Raw genomic sequence first — 22942 nt, forward strand, 5'->3', positions numbered from 1 at the left:
TACATCATAAAAATTCTATAATTTTTTTTTTTTTTTAAAGAGACAGGGTCTCACTTTGTGGCTCAGGCTGGAGTGCAGTGGCTGCATGATAGCTCACTGCTGCCTCAAACTCCTGGGCTCAAGGAATCTTCCCACCTTAGTCTCTGAGTAGCTGGGACTATAGGTGCATGTGACCGCACCAAGCTAATTAAAAAAATTGTTTTGTAAATATGAGGTCTCACTATGTGGCCCATGCTGGTCTTGAACCCTTGGGCTCAAGTGATCCTTCTGCCTCATCCTCCCAAAGCACTGGGATTACAGGTATAAGCCACCATGCCTAGTCAATAATAGTAATTTTAATGATCATACCAAAGATCCATAAAATCAAGTTGTCATGAATACTCTTCTCTAAAACCTAGTAACATGTTTTGAAAGTAAATAAACATATATGGGTAGACAGAATAAAACACTTTCTGATATAATAATCTGACAGATAAATAGCAACGGTAAAACGCCCACCTTTCCCTCAACCTTGGACCATTCTTTTCCAGTATGGTGCTGTTGAAAGTACACAAGCTTTTCTATCAGACAGAATATGATTTGAATCCTGTCTGCTTTGCTCACTGGTTCTGTGCCCTCAAGCAAGTCATCTTGTACAGAGTTATCAGTAAAATGACACCATTGAAAGGACCATTTATAAAGCACCCAACACAGTCCTTGCAAAGGAGCAGATTTCCCATAGATGGTAGTTCTCCTGGACCAAGAAGAAAGGAACTAATCAGGGACAACTAATATTTACAGAGAACTTACTATGCTCAGCAGAAAGCAAATCTCCTAAGTTCTTTGGAATCTGTTTTGTGCTGTCTATCAAATTGAAATAACCAATTATCACCCTGATTCATCCCATGTGGAAGCAATGAATATATCTTTATTAAAGTGCTTCTTTCAAGTCTAGACTTCATCAGAAAACCTGTCCTGGAGGTAAGGTACTAATGCACTATAGTGCTCCTGGGTCAACCCCAGAACAAATTTTGAGCCGTGTTCATTACTTGTGCAAAAGCAAGCAGCTGTGGGGTGTTTAGTTTCTTGCATTTATCTAGAATAGCAAGTGCAATCACAAAGCCTCATCAAGGGCTTTCATGTTTTTTACTCTTTCAGTATTATTTGAGGTATAAAAGCATTTTTATATTAACAGGCAACATTACATAATGGCTACATTGTGAATACTCAAGTTTTTCATCACTGGCAGCTGCCACAATAAGCTTTGAATGTGCTTAATCAATGAACTAAGAATCAGGTTATGAAACCCATAAACATAAACAAACCCAGAAATTTCACTTTCTCTTTGTCATAAGACTGCTGATACCTAGCGTGATGGATCGTATGCTTGCTGCACTGAGGCCGATGTTGGAATCGGTGGTGTTATTGCAAGTCACGTCTTCCAGACTCCACCATCCATCAGAAGAGATTGCTTGGAAATGATTTGTCAGAGCTTGACTCACTGCTTTTGAAAAATCATCCCATGATGTCTGTTTGCGGATATTTAAAGCACATATTGTGTTTTCGCATTCCAAGTCATCAGAACCACAGTTGCTTGGTTCAATCTCACCCACCGAAATCCTTAAGGGTATTTTAAGAGCATCTGGCAGAAGAGTAAAAGAATTAGGAGTTAAAAAAATCCGGACAGGAAAAAAATGCAAAACTATTATATAAAATAAGCAGATACAAACATTTAAAAATACAAACCAAAGGATAGCTATTTTACTCCATTAAATAACATTATATTGAACGTTCTTACACCAGAGTAAACTTTTGTCTCCCAATCTCTTCAGTTTCTTTGGAAGCATGCTGCATGAACTGTCTCTTTCCTTGCATCTTTGGCTTTTTCTATTTCATTAACTCTTTCCCATCAGCAAGACTGTAGTTTTTAAAAAAATATCTAAAATAACTATAACCCTCCCTTGACCCTGAGTTCTCTACATTCTCCTTTCCTTCTTAGATAATGTCATGGATGAGGCAGGCTATAGTTGGACAGGTTGGGATGCTTAGGATAGTAACTGAGAACCTTGGGTTGAGCCCCAGGGTCAGGGTCAGCCTCCTATAGCTGTGTATTCTTGTAAATTGCCTTGATCTCTCTGTACCCCAATTTCTTCCATAAAATGGAGGGAATGTACATTGAGTTGGTATGAAGAATAAATGAACTTACTTTTGTAATAGATTTTATATATTCTTATATGGTAAATACCAGTAAGTATTTGATAAATGGTTAACAGGGTAGTAGGAATGAACTTCTGAAAAGCACTTTTCGATTTCTCTGACTGAGGCTCCAGCGCAGTGGGTAGCACCCCCATGTACTTCTGTTCTCATGGCTGAATTGTATACTGAGTTACGTGTGTTTGTTTCCAAATGTTCTATAGTCACTGAACTGATGACTACAGTTAGTGAATTAAATATTCCATAAATTGATGAAATATGAGTTACCATTCCTGTGAAAACTAAGTTGAATTCTTTAGAGACAGTTTAGGAACTGCTAAAAAATGTTATCTAATGAGGTATAAATGGGACAACTATATGAAATGAGAAAGGGTTTAATAATCTCTGGACAGATATTACCTTTAGTTTTCTTCATAAATGTGTTTAAGCAGTCAAACACTAGAAATCATAGACGATGAATTAAAGGTATGTTTTTTTCAAACAAGAGTACGTGAAATTTTAATTAGTAGAACCCACACTAAAGACTTCTGTCTAAACGTTGTTTAAAAAAATTATTTTGTATGCTTTACAATTAAAATGTTTTAAAACAACATGTGTTTATATGATTCTCTTCTTAAACTGGATTTTTCCATTAACTAACCAACTGCTGGATTACTTTATTTTCCATTTTCTGACTCTCAGTCATCTTACTTATCCACAGTACCTGACACAAGTGATCTCTCTTTTCTCCTTGGTATAATCCTCCTGGATCTCCATACCCATAGATGGTAGTTCTCCTGGAAGGAGGTAGTACCTCCTTGGTCGCTCTTTAATGTTGTTCCTTTATTGTTCCCTTCACCTTTTCCAGACTTCTTAACGATAGTGTGTTTTGGGGCTCCTTTCTCTATTTACTTTGTGTATGTTCATTCCCTTAGTGATCTCATCCAGTTGCATGACTTTAAATATTACTGATAGACTGCTGACCTTCACATTTATTCATCAGCTCTCACTCGTCTTGGGAATTTCTGCTGATTCGACATCTCCACACAGATACCCTAAAAAAATCTCAAATTCCTGCAACCAAATCTGAACTCCCCAACTTCATGAGCAAAATCTGTTTCACCCACAGCCTTTCCCCTAACAAGTACTGGCAACTCCATCACGCCAGTTGCTCAGACTGAACACCTTGAATTATTTATGAATCTCTTCCCTCTCTTAAACTTCACATTAAATCCATGAGGAAGTTCTGTTGACTCTACCTTCAACTGTATCCAGAACCCAAGTCCTTCTCATCACTTCATCTGCTACAGTCCTACACTGAGCCACCACAATTGTCTCTTACCTGGAATACTACATTCATGTACTAACAGGTGTTCCTGATTTGTCTGTGACTTCCTATAGTTGATTCTCAACAAAGCAGCCAGCGCTACTGTTAAAATGTGCATCAGATCCCATCTCTCCTACAGTCGAACACTGCAATGGCTACCTTAAGTTCTTACAAGGGCCTACACGTTCCAACAAGATCAGGCCTCACTTCACCCTGTAACTGCTCTCCTGCACTCAAAACACTGAAATGGCTAGGGCTCTGACCTGTCTTCCTGCTTCTCTTTCCTTTTAACCCAGTCACCCTGCCCTCCTTGCAGTTCCTCAGACACAACAGGAATGCTGCTACCTCAGGCCTCTGTCCAACTGGTGCTAAAGCTCCTACCTTAGATATCCACATAGCTGCCCTGTTCACTTCCTTCAAGCCTTGGCTTCAATGTCTCATCAGTGAGGCAAACTTGGCCACCATTTTAAAAGCTAAAACCCACCCTTACAATCTCCATCCCCCCTTAGTCTTTTCCATAGCATATCTTACCACCTCACAAAGCCAAAAAATAAATTTTTCTTATGTTTATTGTTCATTTTATCTCTTAATGTTAAGACTATAAGCTTCAGGATGAGAACAATCTTCTTAAAAATTGTGACTTACATCAAGTGGCTAAGATAGTGACTGGCACAAAGAGCAGCTCAATAAAAGCATGTGTTCAATGAATTAATAAAAAAGGGTTTATTCAATGGATGAAGAAAACTATTCTACCGGAGATTTCTCCACTGCCTTTCCATGTTATTCTCTGCTTAAAATAATCAGCTTCTGTCTATATAACTGCATGAAACTTGTCTCTGTTAGCAGTAACTTCCTATTTGCCAAATGCAATGGACTCTTTTTAATCCTTACAGTCCAGGGAATGTGATACTATTAAATTACTTCTTCCTGTTAGAAAGGTCTCCTAACTTGAATCCAATTACACCATTGTTTTCTTTTCTTTCTTTCTTTTTTTTTTTTTTTTTTGAGACGAGGTCTTTCTCTGTCACCCAGGCTAGAGGGCAGTGGTGCCATCTTCTCTCACTGCAGCCTTGACCTCCCCGGCTCAGGTAATCCTCCTGCCTCAGCCTCCATGGAGTAGAGAACAGATGGGACTAGAGGCGCATGCCACCATTCCTAGCTAATTTTTTTTTTTTTTTTTTTTTGTATTTTTTGAAGAGATGGGGTTTTGCCATGTTGCCCAGACTGGTCTTGAACTCCTGGGCTCAAGCAATCCTCCTGCCTCAGCCTCCCTAAATGCTGGGATTACAGGTGTGAGCCACGATGCCTGACCATACACCATTGTTTTTTGGCTCTTTTCCTTCCTATTTCCCAATCTTCTTTTAGAGTCATTTAAAAAAATCTTCTCTGACCTGAAGATAGGGTTTTCTCTGGGCTTGGCCTTCAGTTCACTTCTCCCCTCACCCTATACATCATTCCTGTCTCACAGCACACCTATAACTTGAACCATGACACTGTTTCTCCAGCCCTGTTCCTCCCTTGCTTGTTCAGGCCTCCTTCCCTCTTACTAGGTACCAGTCATGCTCCCCATCTATGGTACCCTGTGTGTCAAGATAATTATTTCCCCATTACCTACCTCTTATGTCCTCACTTGCAATCATTCAATTCTTCATTCAGGTCCATGGGATTGCCTCAAAACTTACAGGGAGGATTGAATCAAAAGGAATACAAGGCCTTTTATGAGCTGACTCTAGACTTTCCACACTCATCTCCCTCCTCTCCCCAGCACTGCAGATATAGCTAAATATCTCTAAAGACTCCAAAGCACGTCCCCTTCAGTGCCTCCAGATATGCTGCTAGTTCACCTGGAATGTCTCTATTTTCCACTCTTTCTTGGCTCAGCCCTTCAATTTTCACTTAAATCTTCCATGGGGAAGCTCTTACCTCCCTTATGCATATTTTTACACGTTGCCTCATTTAGTGGTACTTATAACAAATATAGGCTTGGAGTTGTATTTTTAAACTTTTTACACAGATGGTTTTATATTATGTGTCCTTTATAACTGACTTCACTCAACATTTTTTTTAATGTATTTAAGGTGATTTATATAGATAAAATTTATTTTTAAGATATGAATTTTCTAGAGTTTATTCTATTTAACCATTCCCTAATATATTTCACTTTAGAATGCTTTCGGTTTTCTAGTGTTACACACAATGCTGCAACACACATTTTCGTATGTCTCCTGGTATACACATGCAAGAGTGCTTCTAGCTATGTGCTTAGGCGAAGAGTAGTTAGTTGAACAAATGAAAATAATTGTGCATCTTTGTTCTTCTTTGACACATTCTGTTCTTCACTTTCTTTCTTTTTTTTTTTTTGAGATGGAGTCTTGCTCTGTCACCCAGGCTGGAGTGCAGTGGCATCATCTTGGCTCACTGTAACCTCTGCGTCCCAGGTTCAAGCAATTCTCCTGCCTCAGCCTCCTGAGTAGCTGGGATTACAGGCATACGCCACCACGCCCAGATAATTTTGTATTTTTTTAGCAAAGATGGGGTTTCTTTATGTTGGTCAGGCTGGTCTGGAACTCCCAACCTTAGGTGATCCACCTACCTCAGCCTCCCAAAGGGCTGGGATTACAGATGTGAGCCATCGCACCCGGCCCCACTTACTTTCTATAGTTCATTTACCTTCACAGCTTTTATCATCAGCCTTATGGAAGTAATCATAATCTAAATGCACATCCTGTCTTTTTTACTTCTTTGATTGTCAGAATTGGAATCTTAGAAAGACTTTAAGAAATGATCCACTCTTTTGCACTCAGGTATACGAATAATTGTTAACCCTACTAACAGGCGAGCAGACTGAGGTGAGAGAAGGCTAAGCACCTTGCCTGACATTACACAGACCTCTGGGAGCTGGGATTCAGATGCCCTTTCCCTTAAATCAGACTACCTAATGTCCAGTCTTCCACAGGATGTATACCTGCAAAGCCTGCCAACATGTCCGAGATAGAAATTATACTCAGGTCTCCCATACCAGTCTTCTATTTCATGAAGTCCTCCTTAATCCTCAGTTTTAGGATTTCTCATCTCTCTCCTCATTATATACCATTTCCCTCTCTTCCACCCTGGTCCAGCTGAGGACTCATCATTAAAACTCTTTGATGCTTTATCTGTTTCCAGACTCTCTATAGGTTGATTTGTCCCACAAAGAGCTGCCTACGAAATTCCAAAACACCGTTTGTATCATATTATGCACTATCAAGAAACTCATTGACTTATCTTTGTCATATAAGGTCAAAACTACGGAAATGAGCATTAAACTGCCCAAAACATCAATTGCGCTGTCTCATCCTTCCAATTTCCCACCTCTAATCACACCTCTATCCCAGCCATGCCAATATGCTTCATATTTTTCACATCTAAGATATCACAGCTATATCTACTTATTCAATTTTTAAATGTTTAATATCAAAATGTGGAATATAATTAAATGATAGCATTTACATTCCATAATAAAATTTTAGCCCAACAGAAAGTTTTCCATGTTTGTTGTTAGGTTAGCGTCAGCTTATAATAAGAGAACTATTTTAGAGAAATCCTATATAAGATACTGTTTCAGACACTGAGCACTGATTCAAAAGTTTAAGGTCCTGAAAGCTAGACTTTAATGATAAATAAAGCCTTCTGTCAACGGAAAAAAAAAAAAAAAAAAAAAACCAAAAAAAAAAACCACTCAGGTTTAAAGAGAATTTCTATGATTCTCTTTTATCTTTTTATATTAAAGTTTACTTACACAGTTTGCATATATGCTTCCTAGCCATTCTGAAATTTTCTTCACAAAATAAAAGTATATGAAGGTATGTATTACGTTGAAGATAAAAACATTATTTAAGTTTTTAAAAATCTGCTTATCCTAAAACTGACTTACTGATACAGCTGGCTGACTGGATGGATAGAGTGATAATCTTAATATAAGAGGTCATAATGTTTCGTAAGGTCTATACTCCACACTCACAAACCCACAAGTGAGCCTTTATAAAATATGCTGAGGAGCATATACTCTTGGAGCTGAAAGGGACCCAAAAGATCAACAATTATCTTCACAGAAAAGTAGGCAACCAGGTGCTGGGAGACAACCAACTTGCCTGCCTCATACAATCAACTGATGCAGAGTACATAGCTGGGATTTCTCATATCCTGCCAGTCTAATGTCTAGAAAGACAATCTAAATCAGAAGAAAAATGCAATAAATATTTAGATTGCTCTCCTAGGTCAGTAAAATACAAAGAAAAGCCCGCATCACTTGAGTAGCAATTAGTTCTGCAAAAAGTCATTCTACATGGAACAATAATTATCACACTTACAGTCAGTATTTTTGCCATAGTTGGGGCTCCGAAAAGGTTAAAAAGGAGATGCAAAAACTGTAAATAGTTTTTCCCATTGTACCAGAGGCCCCAGTAGCAGAGGGGAAAGATACACAATAAGCTCTGAACATCACTCACTCAGATTCTCCAGCAAATGCTTGCAGTCATCAGTGGCAACATCATGCACAGTCCGATTGCACTTGTCTCTCCTTTCTGGCTCAAGCCCTCCGTGTCTACACAAGATTTCTAGGCAGTTCTGTAAAGACAAGAGCTTGATTACCTCCAAGTCCAAATGAATTAACTTGAGTGCAAAACCCAAAGGAAAAGCCAGTTGCCTATAACAATCAAATCAAGAATTCACAGCTATAAATCTTATTTCAATTCCATCAACCGCAATATACAGATTAATCTTAGATTAAACTAAACAATGTCTAGAAATGCAAAGCAAAGAGTGCTTATTTAAATGCAAATGATAGGATCATAACACTGTTCCACAGAACAGCTTCTTAGGTTTCAAGAAAAAAAATAGCTTGGTAATCACTCAATCTGCAGATTGAAATTAAAAACAAAATTAATTTCAGCAGACATTCTCCTTTTATGGTAATTTGGCAATATAAAGCAGAAGACTTTTGCTATAACGGGATGTACTTTGCTGTCTTCTAGACTATAAACTGCTTTCCTGGTAATATCAGTGCAGGGTTCTAATTTTAAAAATTCTAAGAGTCCTCATAAGCATATTTGTATTTGAGATGTTACCCTGCCATATTTTATTTGAAAAATATGCACATCATGTTGATTGAGATTTTAGAAAATCATTCCCTATAGATATTGAAGTGATGCTCCCTTTCCTTTTCAGCTTTTTCTTCTTCTGTGTTAAGGAAATCTCCATTCAAAAAGTAGAATTATGAACTGAAAAGTCTTAGTCCTCCATGTTTTTTCAAATGCAAAGTAAGAGACTATATATATACATACATTTTCTAATAAATAATCACATGGCAAGGTATTACATCAGGATATTTACCAAGGAACTCTCCTATATCAATGTTTACCACTTGATGATTTGTTTGCTAATTTCTCACAAGGTTAAGGAGAAAAAGGAATAGACCAGAAAGCATGAAAAGGAACTAATAACCAAAACAAGCAATGACCTGCCCATCACTCCCCTAAACACACACACACACACGCACACACACCCACTCGGAGGCATGGGGCCATCTTGCAGTTCTAACAACATATTAAATCAAGTCATCTTGAATAGCTTTTTCTTATCTTTCTGTAGCATACCCTTTCACCCACTTTTAAAATATACTTTTTTCTCTTCTAATATAAAATATTTTAAAAATAAATACAATATCCGGCTGGGTGTGGTGGCTCATGTCTGTAATTCCAGCACTTTGGGAGGCCGAGGCAGGTGGATCACTTGAGGTCAGGAGTTTGAGACTAGCCTGGCCTGGCCAACATGGTGAAACCCCATCCTACTAAAAATACAAAAATTAGCTGGACACGGTGGTGGGCGCCTGTAATCCCAGCTACTCCAGAGGCTGAGGCAGGAGAATTGCTTGAACACGGAAGGCGGAGGTTGCAGTGAGCCAAGATCACGCCACTGCATTCTAGCCTGGGTGACAAAGCAAGACTCTGTCTCCAGGAAAAAAAAAAAAAAAAAAAGAAAAGAAATATAATATCCACATAGAAAAGTACATAGAAGTGTATAACTTGAAGCATTATCACAAAGCAAATATATTTGTGGAAGGAGCACTTTGGAAGCCCCTTTTGTACTCCATCTCAACAATTAACTCCTCTCTCCCCCGCAGAGGCAACTACTATCTGATTTCTAATTTTAGAGATTGGTTTGGCCTATTTGTGAACTCTATATAAATGGAATCGTACTGTATGTAGGTGCATTTTTATATTTGGCTTCTTTCATTCAATATAATGTCTCTAAGATTCATCCATGTGCTGGGAGTAGTCAGAATTTGTCTTCATTAAAAAATGATTACTATGTGGGATTCCATTATATTCCATTGTGGTATACCACAATTTACTCATCCATTCTCTTGTTGATGAACATTGGTGTTCTGCTATAAACATTCTAGTACATCTCCTGTGGTGGACACGTGTTGGGTATTTGGTATATGGTAGGGCTGGACTGCTGTGCACAGGGCATGCACATGTTCTACGTTAGTCCATACTGCAAAGAGCTTTCAAAAGTGCCTACACCAATGTGTACTTCCACAAGGAGTATACATGACTTCCAGTTGCTTCATGTTGCCTCTGAAACATACTTTTAAATGCCATAATGAGTTTGCTAGAAAGTACAGTGAGTCCCCAAGGGACAGAAAAAAAAACAAAGAGTAAGCAGAAACCACCAATTCAGTGAAACTTTAACAGGAAGCCAGTGTTGCTCTGAGGGTGAAGCTGACAGAGAGAACCTTCTCGGATGTTGGAAAGATGGGAAACTGGGCCTTGGGTTTCCTGAGTAAAGAAAATCTGCCTGTTTGCAAAGGGAAGCAACTAGGACACTTGTTTCTCCCTGCCTGACCCTGTTCAGGTTGGAGGAATCTCTCTAAAACTTGCCATTTAAGTGTGGCAGTCTGTACAATTATTATGTGGCCATTAAAAAAGTAAATCTTAAAGAAAAGTCTGGAAGTCTGACTTTCATAGGTCTACAGTTCAGATTTAAGAAATCACTAAGAAATTAACAGAAAACAAAGTCAGATAAATAAATGTCAATTCATATCAATTTGATGTTACTAATTTGGACAAAATCAGTAAATGAATAAGATAATGTTGATTGAGAAATGAACTCTAATTAGAAACTTAACTAGAAAGCAATCTGAGAACTAAACTTAGTGAATTCTCAAAATGATAAGTGATAAAAATCACGCATTTATTTTGCAAGTTAGAACTTGCAGCAAATGTAGGTAAGAGCCACAGCTGACCTGGATTCTAATCCTGCCAACCAAAATGACTGTATCTACCACTGTTGCGGAATCATTTAACATTTTCCTGCTTTCATTTCCCTATCTGTATTTCAAGTATCTACATCTCACAAGGTTAACGTGACTTAAATGAAAGAAGCACACAAAGTTCTTATATTCATGGCCTGTACTAAACTCCCAGTAGTTATTAGTAGCTATTGTTATTACCATAATCAATGTCGTCACCACCAGCTAGAAAACAGTCCAAATATCCAGTTAACTGGTGAGGTACCATAGCACAGCAACAAATGTCACTAATCTCAAGACAGTTTAAGTACTGTTACTTCAAATTACAAACAGAAATGATAAAAGGTGTAACACAAGTTTGCAATACTCCTGAACTGCCTGACCCTGTTCTTTTATAGTCTTTTATTTCTGACCTTCAAAGTAGGTGATTTCTAATTTTTCTTACATTCAGGTAGGTCAGTGGGCCAGACCATAAGCAGTGACTTTCTCTTTAAGGAAGCATGAACGTCAGTCCCCATGAGGGTAGCGCATAGCCAAACGCTACTATAAATGTAAATTCTGCAGCATTTGCTGGCTGCATGGGGAACTCAAAGAAAGTGAAAACTTTGGCTCCACTGACACTTAACAACAACAGCTACAACAACTATTTGAGCACATACTAAGTTCCAGGCACATTCCACACTTTGCAAGTATTCAATGATCATTTAGCCCTCACAACAACTTTATAAGCAGGGCACAAAGCCCCTTTGGGCCAGGGACTATTATGTGGGCTGAGGGTCCTGATGATGAATAAGGTAGAGCAATTCCATGTCTCAGGGAGGAATGCAAAGTATACTCAGAAAAGGGGCTGGCGAAGCAATGAGTACAGTTTTACTTTATGGAGGAGCAGGAAGAGGTAAAGAGGGAGAGAAGTATCTATACTCTCTCCTTGTTGAATGGGATTGTGTGAAGAGGACAAACGCTGTGATCCCAGTCTCTGCTTCTGGAAATAGAGTCCCAGGCGCCCTAAACTGGGCAGGATGTCCTACCCCAGTGATATGGAGACAGGGATCTAGATGGATGAGTTTAAGCTAAATTCCTATTAGGATATAGAGACATCTGCTATAACAGAGACCTTTTAAAGAAGTAGCTTAGGCCTCAGCTTTCACATGCACTCACATTCCACTTGCTGGAACTCAAATATTTGGCCATAGTTCCTTGCAATCGAGACTGGAGAATGCTGTCTTTATGCTGGGTGCCCATGGGTCCAGCTGAAACACAGGGATCCGTGATTATGGACCAAGGACAGAGGAGAGGTTGAGGGGTGAGGGAACTGCCAGGCTCCTTTCAGCAGAGCTGAGAAGCAAGGTACCAGCGTCCAGGAAATTCAGTAGCAACCCCGAGTCCAGAGAGCTAGAGATAAAAATCAAAGTCAGAGCAGGGAGCCAAGAGTTTGAGAGTGAGCAGAGAGAAAGAAAGTGAAAAAAGTTTGCAAATATACATCGAAAGCCCAGCTCAAGTGCTGAGAACAACCTTGGGGTGTACCTGCTGCTTTACAGGGCTGGGGAGATGGAAGCCGTTAATGTGGGAAATAGACATGAGCAAGAAGGTAGTTAGGTGTGCATGGCCAAAGATGAAGGTGGCTGCTGTCAGCTGTAAAGGGTTGAGTGCTATGCACTTTGCATGCTTTTCTGTAGGCATGAGGATGTGTTTGGGAAGGAAAGTGCCATGTTCAGCTCTGTTCTGCAAACCAATTGTTGTACTGAAAGATTACATTGGAAAGGAAGAGAGTGACAGCAAGGAGACCAGTTAAGAAAAAGAAAGCAGTCCATTCTCTTACTGACTCAGCAAATATTTAGTACTTTTGGGTCACAGACTCTGCTGGACACAGTATATAGAAGGATTAAAAAGTAACTGTTCAGAGGAGATGGAGAGGCAGCGAGGCATGCAAACAATTACAATGAAGTACATGCTCTCTAAGCAAAGTGGGGAGAGCTATCCTGGGAACACCTAACTGCAAGAAGCCAAGACAAGCTGCAATGTTTTCCAGGCAGAGAGGGGTCAAGACAGGAGAAGAGGCCATTTGAGGTAATGGGAGCAGCAGATACAAAGACAGGGAGGGTAGCGAGCACAGGATGTTTGCACATTGACCAGTATGCGTGGTCAAAGCCTAGCACGCACTAGGGAAGGAGACAGAAGTGTGCCTAGGGGAACAGACCAAGGCCAGATCAGGAAGGGACTTGACTGTTATGATAGGCATCCCTGCCCTGGAAGTGATAGAAGCTTGGGAAGACATGAAGCAGGTAATTACATCACCATGTTCACCTGTTAGAAAGGCCCCTCACATGGCAATGTAAGGGAAGCAGAGAGACTGAACATGAGACCGCGGCAGTACCGTGAATGTGACCAGACAGCAGATGATGAGGGCTCCCTAAGGACAGTGCTGACAAGATCATGGAAGAGACAAGGTATTCAAAATTTATTCATAAAAGAATAAATTTAGAGTTATGTTGATCATTTGAGTTATTTCAGTTAGGAAGATGGAACAAGTAAACAAATGCCAGGTGATGCTATTGGAGTAAGAGAGGAGAAGCAAGAATTGCAGCAGATTGGCTAAGAAGCATGAACATTTGGGCCCAAGAATGTGCTAGAAGAGCTATCTGGTGGAAGCAAAAGTGAATGTGGTCCCCAACAGGATTACCCTACAGTTGTTTAAACTGGAACACATTAGAGAGTGAAAGGAGGCACTGTTAATTACACTGGGATGACAGGCATAAACAGGGTTGTACTGAGCAAATTGGAAAGTTTGTTCCCCTGATTATCAAGGAAAGGACCTGCCTAGACAGACTCAGAAAATGCTTAAGTAGGGCTAGAGATGAGATTTTAGAATCCATATAGATTATATTCTGCGGATCAACAAGATCATTCAAGTGAGAAAGTTCAGAGTGATGAGAAAAAGGATCAAAACCCAGATCCATGAAAGGTGTTGGTGGGAAACACTGGATGACCCATGCCTTGGATGAGAGGTGGAGCATGACCCTGGGCAGCCAAGTTTACATTCCCTTTAGGGTTCTGCCATTCATTGCTGTCCAAAGTAAGAAAGGATTCAGTACTCTTCACTGAATATTATAGGGAATGAGTATAGAAAGGCATTTTCCAGAATACTTTTTTCTAAAAATTAAAAGAAAAAAGGAAATAATCATAATCAAAAGCATTACAACAGTGTTTAAAGAACAGATTTCTATTTATCATGATTAAAATCTAGTTCCAATGACTTTGTGCCTTTGCAGGCAACTCATCTAATTTTCCCTTTTCTAAACTAGCTACCCAGCTCCATGCAACAATGAATAACTTTAGTGACTCCTATTATCTTGTTCTTGTTATATCCAATTCCTAGGAAGAAGGAATCCAAATATTGGGGCGTCATGTGGACCTTTGCACATACCTCACGGAGACCTCTTGGAGGACCGAGGTGGCTGCTACAGTGTGAGCGCAAACGTCTGATCCTTATATGGCTAAAAGCTTAACAACGCATCAGGCAGATCACAATCCTAACACATAAAAATGATCTAAAGTGGGTAACAAGAGGGCTACCACCTGACCAGAGGACAGTGGGCCTGCCCAGACATGACCTCTAGGATGCTGGAGATGAATGTCTGGAGGACAAGTAAAAAGGCAGATATGGAGATATGGGTTTGGGACTAGTTACTGCAGGAGTCACAGTTGATTCCTGAAAGATCCCTGAAAGACTGGATAAGCTCTTAGAAAACAGGAGTAGGCAGCTGAGAATAAAACTTGGGAGTTGCTTAGAGTTAAAACACATCTGCGCGCGCGCGCGCGCGCGCGCGCACACACACACACACACACACACACACACACACACACACACACACACACCCCAAAAAACAAAAAGCAGAAAAACAAATAGAAAGCCTGGTCAGCAAAGTCAGAGGGGAAGTGAGAAAAGGACAGTGGTCTGGAAGCCCAGGGAGGGAGGAGTTTGCATTAAATTGTCAACTTGTTAAAACACCCAGGGAGACTGAGCAAAAGCAGAAGTGACAGGAAGCCACTGGCTTCGGGTAAGCGAGAAGTATAACCACCTCCTGTAGTGAAAAATTCACGCAGTCCCTCCAGTGAAAAAAATCTCTTGGTAGATGAACTTCAACAACAGAGCTGCTCAAATCCAGACAATCTCTTAAATTTGTTTCTGTTGCAGGAAACTAACATGTCAATGGTTTCATGACAGAATAGGAAGTTTCATTAAGAAATTCATCTATCGGCCGGGCGCAGTGGCTCAAGCCTGTAATCCCAGCACTTTGGGAGGCCGAGACGGGCAGATCACGAGGTCAGGAGATCGAGACCATCCTGCCTAACACGGCGAAACCACGTCTCTACTAAAAAAATACAAAAAACTAGCCAGGCGAGGTGGCGGGCGCCTGTAGTCCCAGCTACTCGGGAGGCTGAGGCAGGAGAATGGCGTGAACCCGGGAGGCGGAGCTTGTAGTAGTGAGTGGAGATCTGGCCACTGCACTCCAGCCTGGGCAACAGAACGAGACTCAACAAAAAAAAAAAAAAAAAAAAAGAAATTCATCTATCTATTCAGATAAAATGATGGAAACAAAGGCTTATCCTTAGTTCAGTAGCCTCTCTGGAATAGTCAGGCCAGCTGTAGAGAGAGGTTTTCCGATGACATTTAATGGTGGTCTGCACAAATTTCTTAACCACTGGAAAAAAGACCAGGGGCTAACATGGAAAAAGGACAGATGTGGGAATTTGATCTTCAACGAATGGAGCTTGAGGAATTAGTTACCCATTTCCCATTTGTTGTAGATAAAGACTTAGTTTCTTTATCTACAACACAAAGGAACTGGACTAGATGAACTATGTCAGGGGTCCACAAACCCCCATCACAGACCAGTATCAGTCCGTGGCCTGTTAGGAACCAGGCCGCACAGCAGGAGGTGAGTGGAAGGTGGGCAAGCATTCCTGCCTGAGCTCCGCCTCCTGTCAGATCAACGGTGGCATTAGACTCTCATAGGAGTGTGAACCCTATTGTGAACTACATCTGCAAGGGATCTAGGTTGTGTGCTCCTTATGAGGTGGGACAGTTTCATCCTGAAACCATTCCCACCCCACCCCACCCCCAACCATGGAAAAACTGTCTTCCACGAAACTAGTCCCTGCTGCCAAAAAGGTTGGGGACCACTGAGCTATGTTATGTCCCTTCAAGCTCTGAAACTCCACAATTCTCTACTGAAAACCATGTGGAAACTGAAGTCATCTTCTTGGGTAGCGATGATTCTACTACCCTGTGTAGATTAGACAAATGTATGCTAAAGTAAAGAAAAAACACTATTTTTAAGCTCTACTTGTGGTCAATGTAGAATCTTTCTACCAATGCAATGACTGGCTCAGAGCTGTATATTTTCAGAAATCTGGCCTTAATATCTTAGTTGTAAGTAGATTACTTTCTGAAGAACTATCTCAGCCAGAATATAAATATTAGGCAAATGATACTAATACATTTTCCAATATCTTTGACTAGGGGAGAAGGAAGTATGGTACAATGAAAAGACTAATGGATTAAGGCAATCTGGGCTTCATTCCCAGCTTTTATCTACTAAACCCTCTGGGGTTTAAATGTCTTAATCATAAAATGGAAAGGTTAGACTAGAAGATTTAATGTCCACTCCAGGGCTTAAAAAATATATTAATAGCCTAGCAGTGTGTGAATAGTGTCAGTCATGCCCACTTTAAAAAAATCTCTCTTTCCTTGTCCAAAATTCATCTTGTGTTTCTTAAAGTAAAAGAATACATGAGAGTCATAGTCTATGGGAGAAAGAGGTCACATTTCCCTTGGACAATATGCCAGAGGTGTGGAAATCAATGACAATGCCCTCTTTGATCATAAAAACACCAGAACTAATAAAGAAGTCATAATTAAGGAGTTGAGCAGCATCACAACTGCCCTACACTGAAGGGTAACTCACCCTGGGGAGCAAGTTCCTTTCTGCCTAGCCTGAGAGGTGCAGTAGCTGAACATCCTAGATCAAGGGTGTTCAGGTTTTTTCTTTTCTTTTTTTTTTTTTTTTGCCTCTAGGCTGAGTACAGGCCTAACACACTCCTATCATTAACATCTCATATTACATTCAGAGTTTTTCTTTTAAAGGAGTGGAGGCAGGTTGCAAACTACCCTTTCCATGCACCTCTACAACAGCAAAAGAGATTCATAGTCCTAGATTAACTGTATATATTCAGGTTTAAACTATTCACATTTCCCATCTTTGTCTCCCAAAAACTTTTATGTCAAATATTATTGCATTCCATTCAAATCATACATACAAATCAAGTTCCCAGAATTTTTGTATCTTTTTTTGTCAAAGGGTGAAGTTAGGGAAACAAAACAACAAAACTACTGCTAACAAACCATACCTCCAGATTCAACTGTATCATGCCCTTTTCTCATTTTGTAAAACACCAAAGTCCAAGATGAACAGCTTCTGCCAAGATCACAACAGGAAGTTACCCAACCAGGAGCTCTAAATACGCATCTTTAGCTATCTCCATCTGGATGAACAAATCGTAACACATTCAGCATGTCTAAAACTGCATTCTGTCTTCTTGATCAAAATGATCCTTTTCCTTGTTCTTTTTGGGAATGTTACTACTATCTTTTTATTCAGCTCCCCCATTTCCCTCATCTAATCCATGCTCATTCCTGGGGAATTCCTAGTATTTCTCATTATTTCCACTGCTCTCATCATCTGTCATGTAGTGTCTCTTCCTGATACCAATTTCTTCGTAATCTCAAATCTTCTTCATGTTCTTGCTAAATCAATCTATTTAAACTATTCAGTTGATTATTTTGTTCCTTTGTACAAAACCTTTCAATGGTTTCACTTTCAATAGTAAATTAAGACCAAATTCCTTGCTATGTCACTGAAGGCCCCAGTCCCTGCTGTGAAACTCCCAGTCAGGTCTTATTTCTCACTACTCTCCATTATCCCAATTAACAGGGACCTGTTATCCACCTCCCTACTTTCATGTGTTTGTTTTCACTGCTCCTTTCACCTGAACCACTCTCCTTTCTCAGTGGTGATGGTGCATTTAATCCTCCTTGCAAAGCTCAAAATAATTTCCAACTCCTCCAGAATGAGCCATGCCTGAGCCTAACATTCCTGAAGTTCTGCCCTTTGAAATATGTATGTTGTCCTTCGTTTTCCTGTAATTGCTGCATATTTATACTGTTCCAAGTGCATTTCTGTTCTCCTTGTGCTCATTTTTGTGCTTTTCTTGTCCTACATTTGTCTTGTACCCTGCACACTTGCCACTGAACTAGGAGCTACCTAATGGCAGAAATGATCCTTGCAAATGTTAGCACACACAGGACCTTGCACTCAGGAACTTCCTAATATCTTCTTATTGCTAACACAAATTAATGCTAAAGTGATTGACATCAGAAAAACATGAGTGAATGGATTACTATATTACACTATTTCTTTAATATTCAGAATCATTCTGTATTCTATCTGAGCATCTAGAGCTCCCTCTTAGATACTGGTAAGACAGCACAGACAGGGGTAAGTTTGGCAGCTGAGGGTACAGGGTAAGAGAACAAGCTCTGCAGTACAAGTGTGAATCCTTACCCTGCCTCTCACTAGCAGTGTGGTGTTGGTCCTGAAGCAAGCAACCCAATGAACTAAATCAACACCAATGATTTCCTCCTATTGTAGATAAAATGTTTGAAATTACCCTCATATTTCTCATTAACAAACTACAAATAAATTATTTTTATTAAAAGTCTCTTATACCCTTGACCATAACTATTGCATAGGAATAATGTCAATTTGTATTGGTAACATCTGCAATTGTATCACTCAGTCTCCAATTATTCAATTTAAGTACACTTCATCTATAGCAGACAACTTTGCTGCTCATCAAATTACAGCTGCATGACGAGGCCAGCTGCTAACAGACACACCTTAAAACCTTTGGAAGCAGCAATGTGGGCAGCAGTCCAGCCTTCTCTGTTGGCGTGGTTAATGAGGTCTGCAGGAACAACAGGCTTGAATATGCCTTCAGGACTCTCTTCTCCTCCATCCAAGTCAAAGACACCTGACTCGGACTCCTCCTCATTGAAAGAATTTCCACAAGCTGGTATTCTATGGTACATAAGAAGCTTGAGGCTGTCCACATTACCAGTGTCCACAGCTGCATGAACTGGTGTCCAGCCATCCTGAAAATAAAATGACCAGGGGCAAAGGGTTGATAAGAACATTAATGTCAAGGATAATGTTATTGAAAGTTCACTTCAAAATGTTCTTGGGCATGGACCACTGAGCTGGGAAAAGCAGGCATTCCAATCCTGAACATCAACACTGATGAGCTGGGTAAAGTTCTCTGACTTCTGTCAGTTAACAATATTTCCAACTGCTATGATTCATGTTTGCTATTTTGTAATCACTTCTACCTACCAGTTAAACATTTGGGGTGAGCAGGTACTGCCCAGGGCATAACTGAGTATTATGTATGGTAAATCAAAATCTCAATTTAATACTATGAAAGAGAATGAACTTTAAAGGAATTTAAAAATTTATATGCAAGAATGTTATTAGTACTAAAAGAATGCAGTTTTGCAGTTATAAGCCAGTTCTACTTATAAGGCACTGACCTAACTCTGTGATCTTAAAATTTTATGCCAACCATTCCAGAAGGAAATATCCTAAACAACAGGGAAAAGGTAGACACAAAGAAAAAACAAAGCCAAATAATTTCAGTGCAGGTTTACGGGCCCCTGTTGAGTGTTTTGTGACTGCAGAGGGATACTGATCATTATAAGCTTAGAAAATGTTTCAACTAAAATTACTGGGTCTGTTTTCTAGAATATATTACTTTGGAGCCTCTATTATTCACTTAGCTGGTAGATGGAGTTGGGGTATTAATAGAAGTCCTTTTTAGGGCAGTGATTCTGAGGTATGGTCCCCAGACCAGCAGCATCAGTATCACCTGGGAACTTGATAGAACTGTGAATTCTTAAGCCTCATCTCAGATCTATTAAATCAGAAACTCTGGGGATGGGGTCTACCAATCTGACTTAACGATAGCTCCAGGAGATTCTAATACACTAAAGTTTGACAAGCATTATTCTGGGAAAAATCTAGGTTCTATCTATAGTCTCTTCATCTTTATATAGAGATGGGTCTGCATTCTATTCAGACACGCATTTTCTTTATTTTTTAAAAAAAATTTTCATAAAAGAACCTGGCTTATTTTGGTGATTTGTATTTTGGCTATGTTTTTCTACCTTTAATTTCCCCTTGACATACCGTTTTCATGTAGTATTTCACACTGCTATACTAAATATATTTCAGTAAGCTACAGTATACTTTTAAAAAATAATAGGGTAGAAGACAGATAACTAGACAATTAATAAGAACAATCTAAATTTGGGTTAAGTCATCTGATCATTTGCTAAGGCTGTCCCTTTGCAATGCAGCTTTTTCTCTGGTTTGGTATCTCATACCAATAAAATCCACTTGGCTAAGACAAGACGAGGGTGCTCCCATCAGGTAAATAAAGTTCACTGGGCTAAGACAAGACTATGGAGCTTCAATCAGCTCCATTCAGGTGTGTTCTTCACTGGGTTGTGGACACCTTTACTTGGGTAGTATAACAGTATACTACACAAGTAGTCTACTACTGAAGAGTATAAGTGCTTTTGACCTTTCCCGATTTATATTACAAAGGCCATGCAACCATTTCTGGAAAAATAAATTTCTATCTTCCATCCTCTTTTGATACTTATTATAAGGCACAGACACAATTGTTCCCAATTACACTGTTTATCTCTGGACTTTTGAGCATCCATACTTCCAAAGATTTTGTTCAGTTCACCAGCAACTAGCTGGAAAGAATGGAATTCTATGTTCTCTAACTTAGGATGTGACTAATTTTTATGCTGTACTGCTTTTTTTTTCATTCAGCCCAGTGATACAAAATTAATTTATTTTTCACCATAGAATTTTATACTGAATATGTGTAACATCACAGATTTCTCAATATATATAAATAACATGAAAAATATAAAACTAAACTGTTTTCTCAGATTTTCAAAAAATAGGAAGTTTTTTTAAAAAAACCTCTAGCAATAACAGTCATTAAAAATGTTTATATCTAGCTTATTACATCTCTGCTTATATATATAATTATTTTTTTTTTAGGCGGAGTTTCATTCTTGTTTCCCAGGCTGGAGTGCAATGGTGCCATCTCGGCTCACTACAACCTCTGCCTCCCAGGTTCAAGCGATTCTCCTGCCTCAGCCACCCAAATAACTGGGATTACAGGCATGCACCACCATGCTTAGCTAATTTTCTATTTTCAGAAGAGATGGGGTTTCTCCATGTTGATCAGGCTGGTCTCAAACTCCTGACCTCAGGTGATCTGCCCACCTCGGCCTCCCAAAGTGCTGGGATTACAGGCATGAGCCACCACACCCGGCCACATCTCTGTGGCCATTATTAACCATTGGTTCTCCTTTACTTAAGAAAACCCAGGATCTGAGACTATTATTTGTTGAATGAATAAAAAATACCTCCCTTGTCTGCCCTAGTTCTAAAAATAATCAAAGCATAGGTATTTGTTTTCCTGTTTGACGGATGAATCTGAGGCTCAGAGGTTAAAGGACTGGTTAGGCTAATGAACAAGACATTTAATTAACAGGAAAGAGAGTCAAACAAGGGTCAGACACTTTCCAAATCCTACGAGCAAAACAAAATACAGCAACCTCTATTTTAATTTATTTTGTTTTTCTAGCTGTAGAGTTTACAAATATATGGCAAATTATGTATACAGGGGAAAAAAAAAACTGGACTGGTACTCACTGTGGTTTTTACACTTCGATTGGTTCCGGCTTCCAACAAGAGTTTAATACATTCTTTATTTTCATTTTTACAGGCCAGGTATAGAGGTGTCTGTCCTCCATCAGCAGCATGATTAATGTTAGCATCATATGCAATTAATAATTCTACACACCTAAACACAAGATTAGGATTAATCACATAAAACCTGGGTTTGACCTTTGAAGCACCACCTAACCAAGATATTAAATACAGAAAAGAAGACAATGCTGCATCTTTATATACATCAACTGTTTCTATTTATATATATATATCAATTATTATGGATCTTATTACATGAATACTATTTTTATAAGGCTAGAAAATATATTCTAATAACAAAATTTCATTTCTCCCATGAAAATTTGAAAAGTGCTAATACCTCCTTTATGGTACTTCCCTATAACCAACTTGTGAAAGCAGAGTCCTTAGAACTGAACTTCCTAGGATGAACGGTTTAACTGTACTTGATAAATATATATTATTTTGGTTCAAAATAGTTTGAACATTGAAAAAAGGCTGCTGAGTCATTCTGAGATTTTCACTTGAGAAAATAATTATAAATAGCATAGACAGCAGGGCACCATGTGCCTTCTCTATAAAAGGCAGCAGAAAGGCTGAGAAAAGGGTTGCCTTGGGGAGAAAAGACAGCAGAGGTTGTCCTGTCTCCTGAAGGCAGGCTAGCTGATGAGGAAAAAGATAGCTAAGCAGAAACTCCGCTGCCCTGAGAATCAAGGAGGAAAGAAATGAGGTAAAGTCAAGACTTTGTGACACTTAGTTACTAGCTAAACATGCGGAGCTTAAGTTGTAAAATTAGTTGAGAATAAACTTAAAAAGAGGGCTAAATCATAATCAAAGAAAGAAGCAATCCACTTCATCTTTTATTTTCACTCCAATGAATGTTTTTCCTAGTTTTCCCTTGCAGTATCTGATTTATATATATATATTTTAAATTAAGTGACATGTTGAAGTATGTGTGTATCAGACACATTTAAATTAACCAATCCGGCCTGGTACGGTGGCTCACACCTGTAATCCCAGCACTTTGGGAAGCCAAGGGGGGCAGATCACGAGGTCAGGAGATCCAGACCATCCTGGCTAACATGGTGAAAACCCATCTCTACTAAAATACAAAAAATTATCTGGGTGTGGTGGCGTGTACCGGTAGTCCCACCTACTCCAAAGGCCAAGTGAGGGGAATCACTTAAACCCAGGAAGTGGAGGTTGCAGTGAGGTGATGAGCTGAGATCACACCACTGCACTCCAGCCTGGTGA

The 22942-nt window shown here is 39.4% G+C and overlaps 1 protein-coding gene across 6 annotated transcripts in view; it reads right to left on the bottom strand.

Moving 5' to 3' along the window:
* CTTNBP2 (cortactin binding protein 2) overlaps nt 1-22942 on the bottom strand; it is a 163211-nt gene that overhangs the window by 48242 nt on the left and 92027 nt on the right. For all 6 annotated transcript variants that reach the window (XM_007982696.3, XM_073009300.1, XM_038004441.2 and 3 more), the window contains 4 exons: nt 21653-21803; nt 18754-19008; nt 7987-8104; nt 1346-1621 (listed from right to left, as the gene is read on the bottom strand). In XM_007982696.3, coding sequence (XP_007980887.1) covers nt 1346-1621; nt 7987-8104; nt 18754-19008; nt 21653-21803 — 800 coding nt within the window. The remainder of the gene's footprint in view (nt 1-1345; nt 1622-7986; nt 8105-18753; nt 19009-21652; nt 21804-22942) is intronic.

Source organism: Chlorocebus sabaeus, chromosome 21 (genome assembly GCF_047675955.1).
Source record: "Chlorocebus sabaeus isolate Y175 chromosome 21, mChlSab1.0.hap1, whole genome shotgun sequence".
NCBI classification, from domain to species: Eukaryota; Metazoa; Chordata; class Mammalia; order Primates; family Cercopithecidae; genus Chlorocebus; species Chlorocebus sabaeus.